This window comes from Musa acuminata, chromosome BXJ3-6 (genome assembly GCF_036884655.1).
Source record: "Musa acuminata AAA Group cultivar baxijiao chromosome BXJ3-6, Cavendish_Baxijiao_AAA, whole genome shotgun sequence".
NCBI classification, from domain to species: domain Eukaryota; kingdom Viridiplantae; phylum Streptophyta; class Magnoliopsida; order Zingiberales; family Musaceae; genus Musa; species Musa acuminata.
Window position 1 is genome coordinate 14577501 of NC_088354.1, and position 13576 is coordinate 14591076.

General features: G+C 33.6%; 2 protein-coding genes and 1 non-coding gene across 3 annotated transcripts; 1 reads left to right on the forward strand and 2 right to left on the reverse strand.

Annotated features, from left to right (window-relative positions):
- Positions 1-7301: 7301 nt before the first annotated feature.
- Positions 7302-9489, reverse strand: LOC135641362 (triacylglycerol lipase 2-like). The gene is made up of 9 exons (XM_065156720.1): positions 9310-9489; positions 9113-9223; positions 8855-8995; positions 8659-8769; positions 8373-8516; positions 8210-8250; positions 7986-8065; positions 7726-7821; positions 7302-7624 (listed from the first exon to the last, which is right to left on the reverse strand). The coding sequence occupies exons 1-9, from the start codon at positions 9487-9489 to the stop codon at positions 7302-7304; spliced, it is 1227 nt and encodes a 408-aa protein (XP_065012792.1).
- Positions 9490-9963: 474 nt separating this feature from the next.
- LOC135641363 (triacylglycerol lipase 2-like) lies at positions 9964-10689 on the forward strand. The gene is made up of 3 exons (XM_065156721.1): positions 9964-10006; positions 10171-10270; positions 10368-10689. The coding sequence occupies exons 1-3, from the start codon at positions 9964-9966 to the stop codon at positions 10687-10689; spliced, it is 465 nt and encodes a 154-aa protein (XP_065012793.1).
- Positions 10690-12988: 2299 nt separating this feature from the next.
- On the reverse strand, positions 12989-13061 carry TRNAR-ACG (transfer RNA arginine (anticodon ACG)). Its single transcript has one exon. It is a non-coding gene; the product is annotated as a tRNA-Arg (tRNA).
- Positions 13062-13576: the final 515 nt, after the last annotated feature.

Genomic DNA, 13576 nt, shown 5'->3' on the forward strand with positions numbered 1-13576 from the left:
GAATGAAAATTATTCTACCATATCAAATCTAGAATCTTGATTTTACCTAGAATTTGTGTTATATTTTGATGCATATAAGATTAAACCATGGATCATACCAATCGAATTACTTCTTTATAATATTTAATTTGAAAATAATATTAGTTAAAATAAAAATTAAAATATATTAGTCAAAATCAAAATAAAAACTATTAATCAAAATCAAAATAAAAAATATTAATCAAAACATCAGTGATTCCATTAAAATAAAATTTTAATACATTAATGGGATAAGCATGATCGTGTTTTTTGTTCAAGTTCGATTAACTTTCTTACTTCATAGTAGCCATCGACCTAAAGAAAAAAGTTGATATTCTCTCAAGCCTAAAAGTAAAAGGTATTATTTCTAATAACCGCAAGTATCAATCGAAGCTTATCTTCGAATTTCTCAGAAGAGAAATAGCGTATAAACCAGCAATCTATTGCAACTATAGATAAATTTTTAAAACACTATAGATATGATTTTTTATCACATTAATATATAAATTATGGAGATAGTAAAGACTCATACACACTAAAAATTGAATTGATTTATGTATTGCTAAATATGACTACTAATGATTACAAAAAAGAGTACTTTTTTGATACACAAAAAATTTGGATAGAAAATATTTGAATTATAGAATTCTTCATTTTTGCCTTAGAAACAATAGTGATATTCAAGACTAGACCGATATATATATATCGATATCAAAATTAATAGAAACACTAAAAATCTTCAAAAAAAATTGATTGGTTGAGAATGAATCAAAATTATTCTACCATATTAAATCTATAACCTTGGTTCGTCCTAGAAATTGTGTTATCTTTTGATGCATATAAGATTAAACTGTGAATTATACTAATCAAATTACTTCTTTCTAATATTTAATATAAAAATAATATTTATCATAATTAAAATAAAAATAATATTACTCAAAATCAAAGTAAAAAATATTAGGCAAAATCAAAATAAAAATATTAGTCAAAATTAAAATAAAAATATTAGTCAAAATAAAAAATATTAGTCAAAATCAAAACATTAATGATTCTGTTAAAATTGAATTACGATAGGATGACCCCTTGAATGAAAAAATGATTAATAATGTTAGAATATATATATATATATATATATATATATATATATATATATATATATATATATATATATATATATATATATATATATATATATATATATATATATATATATATATATATATATATATATATATCAGTATAAAAAATAATAAAAACACTAAGACTCATAAAAAAAAATTTTTTTGATTGGATGGGAATGAATGAAAATTATTCTACCATATCAAATCTAGAACCTTGATTTTTCTTAAAATTTGTGTTACATATAAGATTACACCGTGGATCATACCAATCAAATTATTAATTTCTATAATTTAATATAAAAATAATATTAGTCAAAATTAAAATTAAATAATATTACTAAAAATCAAAATAAAAAAATATTACTAAAAATAAAAATAAAAAAATAATCAAAATATCAAAGATTCCTTTAAAATAGAATTTTAAAACATGAATGGGATAAGCACGACATTTGTTCTTTGTCCAAGTTCGATCAACGTTCTTACTTCACAACAGCCCTCGATCGCAAGAAAAATATTGATATTCTTTCAAGCCTAAACACAAAAGGTATTATTCCTAATAACCACAAGTATCAATCGAAGCTTATCTAGTAAACCAGCAATCCAAAGGTATTATTCCTCAGAAAAGAAATAGTGTATAAACCAGCAATCCAGTGTAACTATAGATAAATTTTAAAAATACTATATATATAATCTTTTATCATATGAATATATAAATTATGAGGATAGTAAAGACTCATACACACTAAAACTTGAATCATTTTATGTATTGCTAAATATGACTATTGATAATTATCAAAAAAAGATATTTTATTGATACCCATAAAATTTTGGATAGAAAATATTTGAATTATAGAATTCTTCATTTTTGCCTTAGAAACAATAGTGATATTGAGGACTGGACTGATATGTATATCGATATCAAAATTAACAAAAACATTAAGATTCATCAAAAAAAAAATTTTATTGGATGGGAATAAATCAAAATTATTCTACCATGTCAAATCTAGATCCTGGATTCTTCCTAGAATTTTGTTAATTTTTGATGGATATAAGATTAAACTATGGATTATACTAATCAAATTACTTTTTTCTAATATTTAATATGAAAATAATATTAGTTATAATAAAAATAAAAATAATATTAGCCAAAATCAAAATAAAAAAATATTAGTCAAAATTAAAATAAAAAATATTATTCAAAATCAAAATAAAAAATATTAGTCAAAATCAAAATATCAAAGATTCTGTTAAAATATAATTTTAAAATTCTAACCAAGAAAAAGAGGGTTAATCAAATCTTGTGTTAGATCTACAAAAAAAAAACTAAAAGGGATGTCTTAAAGATGATTACACCGTATCAAATATTAAGAAAAGTAAAAAAAAATAATCCAAGAAAAATAACGAAAGAAAACTAGATTTATTCTTGAAAAAATATTTTCTTTTTCAATTATGATGGGATGACCCCTTGAATGAAAAAACCATTTAAAATTTTAGGATATATATATATATATATATATATATATATATATATATATATATATATATATATATATATATATATATATATATGATATTGGTATCGAAATTAATAAAAACACTCAGACTCATCAAAAAAAAATTTTTGATTGGATGGAATGAATGAAAATTATTCTACCATATCAAATCTAGAATCTTGATTTTTCCTAGAATTTGTGTTACATTTTGATTCATATAAGATTAAACCATGGATCATACCAATCAAATTACTTCTTTATAATATTTAATTTGAAAATAATATTAGTCAAAATAAAAATAAAAAATATTAATCAAAATATCAATGATTTTGTTAAAATTAAATTTTAATACATTAATGGGATAAGCACGACACGTGTTCTTTGTTCAGGTTCGATCAACTTTCTTACTTCATAGTAGCCCTCGACCTCAAGAAAAAAGTTGATATTCTCTCGAGCCTAAAAGCAAAAGGTATTATTCCTAATAATCACTGTTAAATATATGATTTTGATGATGAAGTCTATTATCATTTGTTTATCTAATATATATGTTAAGATAAGTGTGCAGGATTAACTACAATGGCAGTAAGATATATAGTAGGTGTTGAGCCGGAGTCAAGACCAAGATCACATTGGGGGTTTGAGAGTTCGTTGGAAGTTCAGATGGTCATCGGAAGTTATGCGGGAACAATCCGAGAAGTCCAAGAGCTTGCCAAAGAAGCTCGTCGTAACTCGCCAAGAGGATTATCGTGAAGTCCAGGAGTTTGCCGGGAGTCTGCCGAAGCATCGCCAAGGGTTCGTCGGATGTTCTCCGGAAGTTCGCCGGAAGCTCGCCGGAAGAAGCGATTGATGCATCGAAACACATTTTGCTATATTAATATCTTAATTGTCATAGTTAGTAGGTAGATTAAGTTAGAATTAGAAGGTGATCCCATTAACTTAATCAGGGGCCAATTGGGCTCTTAATAAACCCAAATTAGGCCGAATGGAATAGCCCATTCGGACCCAGAATTCCTAGCCGGTGGTGGCACTACAGGGCCAGTGGTGGCACCGCCTAAGAGACTCGGTCTCCCACTAGCAACTTGGATGCATCCACTTCTGAAACATCCTTACCCAAGGATTGGAAGTATGTAGATTCATATCCTAAGGAGCTAATCATAGGAGACACATCTAAAGGGGTTCAAACACGTTCTTCTCTTAAAAATGTTTATGTCAACGCCGTTTTTTTCTTCCAAATTGAACCTAAATGTATTGACGAAGCCATGAAAGATGATTCATGGATTATCGTAATGCAAGATGAGTTAAATCAATTTGAGAGAAATGAGGTGTGGAAGCTTGTTCCTAGGCCAAATGACCATTTAGTTATTGATACTAAATGAGTCTTTAGAAACAAGCAAGATGAATCTGGTATCATGGTTAGAAACAAGGCTAGATTAGTGGCCAAAGGTTTCAAGAAGAATGTTTCGATTACGAAGAAACCTTCGCTCCTGTGACTCGATTAGAAGCCATAAGGATGCTCCTTGCCTATGCTAGTAGTAATAATTTTAAGTTGTTTCAAATGGATGGTAAAAGTGCTTTTCTTAATGGCTTTATTTTCGAAGAAGTTTATGTTGAACAACCTCTCGAATTTAAAAATAATAGTCTCCCTAATCATGTGTTTAAATTAACTAAAGCTCTCTATGATCTAAAACAAGCCCCAAAGGCTTGGTACAAGAGACTTAGTTCTTTTCTTATTGAAAATAATTTCTCTAAAGGCAAGGTCGATACTACATTATTTATCAAAAATTTTAAAAATAATTTTCTCATTGTTCAGATTTATGTTGATGATATTATCTTCGTTTCTACAAATGAACCTCTTTGTGAATCTTTTGTTAAAACTATTAGTCTTGAATTTGAAATGAGTTTGATGAGAGAATTAATCTTCTTTTTAAGTTTCTAAATTAAACAACTAAGCAATGGCATCTTTATTAGTCAAACTAAATATACTTTAGATTTGCTAAAAAGATTTAATATAGATAGCTAAAAAACTATCAAAGATTAGTCAAACTAAATACACTTTACATTGATAAGGTTCTTAAAAGATTCAGTAAAGCCAAAATAATTTGTTCTTCACTTGTAGGTCATTTTAAGCTTAGTTCAAGATAATGTCTTACAAGTGAAAAAAAAAAAAAAGAAGAAGAAATGTCTAGAGTACCTTAATCATCTACAGTAGGTAGTTTGATATATGCTATGATTTGTACTAAGCTAGATATAGGTCATGCAGCTAGAGTTTTTAGCCGATTTCTCTTTAATCATGGTAAGGAATGTTGGATAGTAGTGAAATAGATATTAAGATATCTAAGAGGTACTTCCAAGTTGTGTTTATGTTTTGGTTATAAAGAACCTGTGCTAAAATGGTACACAAATACAGACATGGTAGGTGATACTGATTCCAAAAAGTCTACTTTGGGATTCTTGATGACGTTTGCAGGGGGAGTAGTCTCTTGGTAGTCTATGTTATATAATTTTGTTGCTCTATCAACCATATAAGCAAAATATATTGTATTTTGCTAAAGCTTACAAGGAAACTTTATGGATGGAAAAGTTTCTATAGGAATTAAACTTAAAATAAGAAGGATCTACTAATTACTATGGTAGTGAAAGTGTCATTTATCTCTTCAAGAATTTAATTTACCATTCTAAATCTAATCATATTGTCATAAGATACTATTGGATTCGTAATGTGCTTGTGACGAAAGAATTATATTTAGAAAAAGTATATATCAATGAGAATGGATCAAACATGTTGACAAAGTCTTTGTCTAAGGAGAAGCTTGAAGTATGTAGGCGAAGAATGAGCTTAGTACAAGCCACAATATGAGCTAGATGAAGAGAATTGTTGGGTCTAGCCTATAGGTGGGTTTGGACAGGACGATTTAGGCATTGAGCTCAAATATGATTTATTAAAAAAATAAAAAAAGAGAAGTAGAGACGTGTGCAGTGTGAGGTGTGCGAACTTAAGGAACAAACCGTGAAAATTATGGCAGCGAAAGAAAAGAGAGATGAGAGAGAAAATAGGGTGTTAAGGTTTTTGCTAGATGATCAAGTAGTTAAACTTATTTAATTTTGATCTAAATTTTATATAGAGAATCCTTGCAACAAGCTTTATAATCCTAGTCGATTTATGATTTGTTCTCTCTTATGTGTTTTTCTGATATACCCACTTGATGATATCTAAATCTTTTTTTTGATGAAATTTATCTATGATGATGATATGTTATTGTTGAGTCAAGATCGGTGTTCTTGATGTTATTATGATTTTTTAATTATTTTATAAAGATTTATTATAAATCTATTATAATTATTGATGATAGTGAAGATTTGAAGTGGACTATAGTCCTGTGATTTTTTTTTATATTAGGTTTTTATATAAAAATTTGATATCTTATTTTGTGATTAATTCATTATTTCACTATCTATACTTCCTGATTAATATTTATTTTGATAATAAATTAGTATTTTGATAAGAACATATTTTGATTAAAAAATCCTATAATAATAATTTTTCTCAACAACAACAGTACATAGTAATGTCAGTGAATAGATAGATTACGTCGTAATATCACACTCGAAACGGTATATTGCATAAGTCTTTTCGGTGAGCAACGTGTGTGATTATGTAGTCAGAGCCAAATAAATAAAACCCCGTATTCATAGGTCACTATTAGGAGCATTTATTATCATCAAAGAAATGGTTTCTAAAGTATGTGGATGTCACGATTCTCCCATGAATTAATCAATCTAGTAAATTTATTTATTCAAAATTTTAAGAGTTTTTTAATAAATGAAACACTCATCTAAGTTCTTACCAGTCGATTCAAATTCTTAATCTTTTTTCTTATGCTAAAACCGTAAATTTAAATAGATTCAATTTAAATTGAATGTGCATCTAAATCTCACATTCAATAACTTAATACACTAAGTAAAATCACATAATAAAAAATGTCTAAGCCTATGTAAATGACAGGCAATACACTGCGAAGATGTTGCATTATATATTTACCATTATGCCACTTATTATTATTATTTTTTGTTAATTAATCATTAACTAATCATATTTGTTCGAACCCTCAATCTTATATAAGAGGATAAAAATACATCATATTAATGTTTTAGGTATCGATATATTGGATGCAGTCTTAAACCCTTAATCTTTGATAAATTGATCTGTTATGCCATCATTAAAATCATATTTGTTCAACTCTATTATAGTTTAATATGGATATCCATATGTCCACTAAAGCTCATGAGATTTTATTATCATTCAGATTAAAATTTTAACATAAATATAAGATTAAAATAATTTTCATCTAATATTTCATCGACCTTTGTGTAATTTCTCTCTATAACTCGTTTTAAACGTGAGAGGGGATTATAGAGTTTCAAATAGATTGGATAATTTCAACAAAATAATAGTAATAATTATTATTATTATTATGCAAAGTCGTACAATCCATGTCCTGGATCAGTTTCCACGATTTTGTTATATTGCATGACGCCAATTCAATGCAATCATATTTCAGCCTTCAGACAAGAATTGTAAACGTTTTCCTCTCAGTATTGAAGAGACTCCGTACAGCCTAATAAATTATGAACAGTTATAATATTAAGCACTGCACCGGGAAGAAGCCCATCAACTGTGTTTGTCGAAGAATGCGATGAGGCCGTCGTAGACGACCTGCTCGGCATTCACCCCCATCACGAAGTCCAGATGTGCGTACTCGTTCACCAGCTGAGCCACGAGCTTGTCGGCGTCATGGTTGCTGAGATCATTCAACAGCAGCTGCACGTCCTTCACGTCCGACAGCATGTCCCCGCCGCCGTAGCAGAGCATCAGCGGCAGGTGGTGTGGAATGTTGGACATATGGTACTCGGGTGGGCTGCTCTGCCCATACGCAGCCATGTTGGCCGTACTGCTCCCGTAGTCGTATTTTGTTATCACTCCACGTCTGAATGCTGTGAGGGCTCAAAGACAGGTATACATACACTCTCTTGTGAGGAAGAAATCTAAGTAGCTCAAGCATGTGATATTTTAGATTTGTATCAGACGGACTGACTCTGTGAAAAATGGACGAGTGTCCTCACGGATGTAGGCTGGAGTTCATACTTCAAGAACATGTCAACAGTGGAGTCATTGAGGCAGCAGTTTGGCCCTGCATCCAAAGTGAGTGTGTGGGTGTGTGTGCAGAATAAGGAAGGAAAAGCAAATACATATGTAAATTAATTGAAGGCCACAATAATAAATACATATATGATTAAAGTCAAATCAAACTTATGTTGCGGGCGGAATATTATCGGCGGAATAATTTGTGCGTACCTGTTAATGATGCCATAAGGTCGTAGCACTTCACCCCCGGAATAGCGCAGACCAACTCCAAAAACATGGTTCCGACTGCCCTGCTTATCCATTAGGAACACACTTGAATTAGAAAAGCTTTCTTTTATGTCAATGTATGGTCGGTCATGTTGATAAGGCCTCTGACGATTTTGTCAGCACATTTTCTTTTGACAACAACAAGAGGGATATGTTAGTTTATGTACCCTTTAGGATCAAATTCTGCCACTCCAAGCGCTCCCAACATCTGCAAGAAAAAAAGCAAGAAAGCTATGACACAGCTCTGGACGTCGGAAAATTAAAGAGGAAGATAATGAATGATGTAACTCCCCTGATGAGAAAAATAGAGTGTTGTGAACTCGTTCTTACTTCTCCTGCGAATGCGGTGGCTGCAGCTCTTCCGATCGGAGTTGTCATGGAAGTCAGATAGGCCACCGGACTCAAAAGGGCAGCTGACTTGATCTTATCCACCAGCTTCCCTTCAGAGAATGCTGATAGAGCTGTCAGAGATCCCTGTAGCATCCAACGTCACTCAGTTGTAGTAGTAGTAGTGGTGGTAGTAGTAGAACATACATACATACATACAAAGTAATTCAATGTGGAAGGAAGAATGATATGTATTGGCATTAAAGTAATTAAAAGAAAAGTCTCCTACCATGGAGTGACCGACATAGTGCAGCTTCTGCCCAGTTTGCTGGAATACGAAACCCACAGTAGCAGGCAAATCATAGCTGGCCAACTCATCCCATGACCACGCCCAATAAGCCTACCAGACAACAAAAGGATGATGCTAATTATACCAACAACCTGCTCAATACTTCATAATCAGCAACGTAGAGAAGATGACCAACCGTGTCTGATGTATTGAGAGACTCATGGCGACGGCTCCACCTGGTGCCCCTGCCGTGTGTAATCCATACATCGAATCCCTTGTCTGCAAGTACGAAAGCCAGTGATTGTTGAGGTGGATTCAGTAGCCATGTCGTCCCGTCCTGCCATCATTCATCAATCGTCAATCATCATCATCAGAAGAAGAATGACGAAGAAGACAACGTACCGTGCATGCATGCATGCACGGCTACACATGCAGATTGCTTAAGGAAACGTACCGAGAGGACTCCATGTTGGAGCAGCACAGGCTGCCTCTTGCCCGCGCTGCCGCCTCCTCTTCCTTGTGGGATCCTGTGCATGGTCAGTATGTACCCGTCTTGCGTCTTCACCTGCAAGGGATGCAACCAGCTTCAACCATTCATGCCATGCCCGCATCAAATCATCAATCCATCCACGTTTATCTGCACTCCGCTACCTCATATTCTCGGCACTCGTAACCCTGAGGGCTCACCACGGCGGTGCACACCCCATCATCCGCCGCCTCGAGGCTTTGCACCAGCTGCCGTCGTCCGCGAGCTCCAGCCAGCTCGCCCTGGAAGCCCATGGAGAGGACGAAGGCGATGACGAGACGCCAGTTAATGCAACGGAATCCCATGTTGGAGGTAAGCGAAAGGTGAGATCACCTCCTTCACCAAGGATTGGTCTTCTTACGAGGAGAAGGATGAGGAGGAAGTGGATGAAGGATGAGACCTCGTTCATGGCCTTCTTATAGGGCGGAGGAGGAGGAGGAGGAAGGAGATGGCGAGGTTGATCTGTGCAGGCAGTTGAAGGGTGGTGATATGTGATTATCGCTACGTGTTAACAGCTCTTGTTGTTGTCAAAAGAAAATGTGCTGACAAAATCCCTCTTGTTGTTGTCAAAAGAAAATGTGATATTTGATCCTAAAGGGTACATAAACTAACATATCCCTCTTGTTGTTGTCAAAAGAAAATGTGCTGACAAAATCGTCAGAGGCCTTATCAACATGACCGGCCATACATTGACATAAAAGAAAGCTCTTCTAATTCAAGTGTGTTCCTAATGGATAAGCAGGGCAGTCGGAACCATGTTTTTGGAGTTGGTCTGCGCTATGCCGGGGGTGAAGTGCTACGACCTTATGGCATCATTAACAGGTAAGTACAAATTATTCCGCTGATAATATTCCGCCCGCAACATAAGTTTGATTTGACTTTAATCATATATGTATTTATTATTGTGGCCTTCAATTAATTTACATATGTATTTGTTTTTCCTTCCTTATTCTTCACACACACCCACACACTCACTTTGGCTGTAGGGCCAAACTGCTGCCTCAATGACTCCACTGTCGACATGTACTTGAAGTATGAACTCCAGCCTACATCCGTGAGGACACTCGTCCATTTTTCACAGAGTCAGTCCGTCTGATACAAATCTAAAATATCAGATACTTAAACTACTTAGATTTCTTCCACACAAGAGAGTGTATGTATACCTGTCTTTGAGCCCTCACAGCATTCAGACGTGGAGTGATAACGAAATACGACCACGGGAGCAGTACGGCCAACATGGCTGCGTATGGGCAGAGCAGCCCACCCGAGTACCATATGTTGAACATTCCACACCACCTGCCGCTGCTGCTCTGCTACGGCTGCGGGGACATCTGTCGGACGTGAAGGACGTGCACCTGCTGTTGAATGATCTCAGCAACCATGACGCCGACAAGCTCGTGGCTCAGCTGGTGAAGGAGTACGCACATCTGGACTTCGTGATGGGGGTTAATGCCGAGCTGGTCGTCTACGACGGCCTCATCGCATTCTTCGACAAACACAGTTGACGGGCTTCCTCCCAGTGCAGTGCTTAATATTATAACTATACGCGATTGCTGCTGACTTGACATTCTTTGTGTGCTCTGTTCTGTGGGAGATTCATGTACAAATGGAGGTGAAAGAGAAATAAATCATATATCTCCATATAATAAATCATATTCTGCTCGATCAGTATATTCTGCTCGATCAGTGCTAATGTATTAGACTAATGGATAGATCAATTTGATACCCATTTTAATCTACATGACTATGCCATGAACATGATTCAAAAGTCTCATCCGAGAAGAATTTTACCCTATGGGATGTCTCAAAAAAAAAAGATGAAGTAACACTACCTACACCATCAAAGGGATCGATTTGTAAAAGAATACACCACTGAGTTCTGACAATAAGTGTGGTGGCAATCAGAATTTCTCTTGATGACCACTCAATAGTGATGAAATACACCATTGGCCTCCATGTCTAAATAAACATTAAACCGAGCCTCCTCAAAACTTGCTATATCATAATAGCAAGCATGATGATAGTGATGATCGAGAAAAAGAATTGAATAAGAAGAATATGGAGAATGCAAGAAAGCTAAGAAGAATCTCTAAGAGTGGCAAAGCTACTTCTTCTTTAAAACAAAATAATTTGTTTTACGATCACTATAAGATTATAGATCATACACTAGAGAAGTACTAGTAGGATCATCCTAAACTCTTTCTAAAGAAGTGAAAGAAGAATAATCAGAATCGATATAAGACGACTGTTACCGTAGAAGATGATCAAACCAAACTAGCACCCGTTTCACACTTGGAACTGAGTCTATCACTTATGACTAGACCAAATGTTATAGATTTAAATCCAATCCTTGATCCAAAAGTTTGAGGAGAATTATTCACTCTCAAGATCCAAGTAAAACAAGAGATTATCAATGCCATCATTAACACTGAAATCCAAAAGAACTTAATCTTGGTAAGTTAAGTGCAAAAACTTGGATTTGAGATCACTCCTCATCGATAGCCATATCGACTGGATTGGATCCACAAAAATGTCAAAATGAGCATAAATCAATAGTGCATATTCAAAATTATGATCACTAACGAATATATCAATGAGATGACATATAAGGTGGTGCCCTATGAGATATGTCAAGATATATTTAGAAGTCTATATTGGTAGGATCGAGAAGCCATCTACTACGATTGGCCCCAACAATATATATTCCTAAAGGATGAAAATATGTTTATTATCAAGAAGGATCAAAGTTAATGGCCAATCGACCTATTCACGATCGCCCAAGCAAAGAGGCCAATGAACATGTGTCAAAAGTTTGTGCTCTTGATCATATGATCAATTATAGTAACAACACAAACATTAGCCTATAAAACCATATAAGATGAAGGCCTATGACGACTCATAAGCAAGTACTTGAAGCTCTTTGAAGAACTCAGCATACTTCCTCCATGGCATGTAGTGGAGTTCAAAATCCAACTTATGTCCGATGCCCCTTTGCCGAATCTTAGCATGTACTAGAGTTCGATCATGAAAAGAGAAGAAATCTAAAGATAAGCTGTTGAGCTTATCAAGAGTAGTGTCATTCAGCTAAGAGTAGCTCACCGGTCGTGATGGTTCCAAAGAAAGGAGGTTGGCATTTTTGAATCGATTATCATGTCTTAAACAAAATTACAATAAAGAACTAATACACACTACCATTGATTGATGACTTGTTAGACCAACTACAACATGCCATGTTCATGTCAAACCTCAATCTTAAATCAAGATATAATTTAGTTTGAATCCGAGAAGAAAGATACTTACAAAATAATGTTAAAGAAAAGGCAAGAACTATTTGAGAATAATGCATAATGCATTTTATCATTAATAAAGTTTTGGCAAAGGCAAAAGTACTATCGATGGAGATCTGAGCATCCTTGTTAATTCATTCATTTGAAGCGTCTACTGAATAGTGCTCCCATGATATTTTGATCCTCGTTCTACTGTCAAAATAATATTAAAAAATCTTGATAAAAAGCTTCTAATGATCGACTAGCATCGAATAGTTGGTTCGTAGAAGTGATGATGTCCATTGTCTCTCATAGTTTGCTGCATTGAGATCTTGCAAACCCTATGGCCTATGGCTCAGCAGCTGCGAAGTCCTTGAAAGGCCTGCTTGCACATCTCAAATCATGGTGCTGCCACACCATGAATCTATATGGCCAGATAAGAAGCCAGCTTTTATTTAAATAAAAATATATTTAATTTAATCGAAAAATAGATCTATTTTCACTCAAAAAAATATATAAAATAAAATTAGATTGCACACGACTCTGCTGGGGATCGAACCCAGAATCTCTGGTTCCGTAGACCAGCGCCTTATCCATTGGGCCACAGAGTCGTAGATATTGATATTCTTTAAATATAATATAATATCTTATAAAATTTACACGATAACCAATACTTTCACTTTCTTTAAAGATGTTAATAAAAATCCTAAACCAAGCAAATATTTTGCCATTATTTATCGACCTTTAGCTTTTGGTGATGAGGTCTTCTACAATTCTCAACGAATGCTTCCTTTCTCATAGTCAAATAATTGTTATCTTGTATCTATAATATGTTTATGTGTGATATAAAGGTTTGAAACCTCATTAAAAATCTCGTGGAATAATATAACTGAACTTTGTGAAAAGTATTCTTATGATACTATAATAATATGTGATTAAAATAAATGACTTGACATTTCTGTTCTTTGTTGTAAAAATACAAAGTAGTTGTTTTATTAAAATTCGCTTTAAAATATTTCTTTATTCTTTACAAGAATACATAAATTTATAGGGAACTGACAGCAAGTTATATCCCTCAATAAAATTAAAGTGGACGAACGAAGTTGTAGTTGAGACTATTAGGTGT

Coding starts and splice junctions, on each gene's coding strand:
- LOC135641362 (XM_065156720.1), bottom strand. CDS start 9,489: ATGGGATTCCGTTGCATTAACTGGCGTCTCGTCATCGCCTTCGTCCTC. Junction 8,996..9,112: donor TCCAACATGGAGTCCTCTCG/GTACGTTTCCTT, acceptor GAATGATGGCAG/GACGGGACGACATGGCTACT. Junction 8,517..8,658: donor ACTATGTCGGTCACTCCATG/GTAGGAGACTTT, acceptor TGGATGCTACAG/GGATCTCTGACAGCTCTATC.
- LOC135641363 (XM_065156721.1), top strand. CDS start 9,964: ATGCCGGGGGTGAAGTGCTACGACCTTATGGCATCATTAACAG. Junction 10,007..10,170: donor CCTTATGGCATCATTAACAG/GTAAGTACAAAT, acceptor CTTTGGCTGTAG/GGCCAAACTGCTGCCTCAAT. Junction 10,271..10,367: donor GTCCATTTTTCACAGAGTCA/GTCCGTCTGATA, acceptor GAGCCCTCACAG/CATTCAGACGTGGAGTGATA.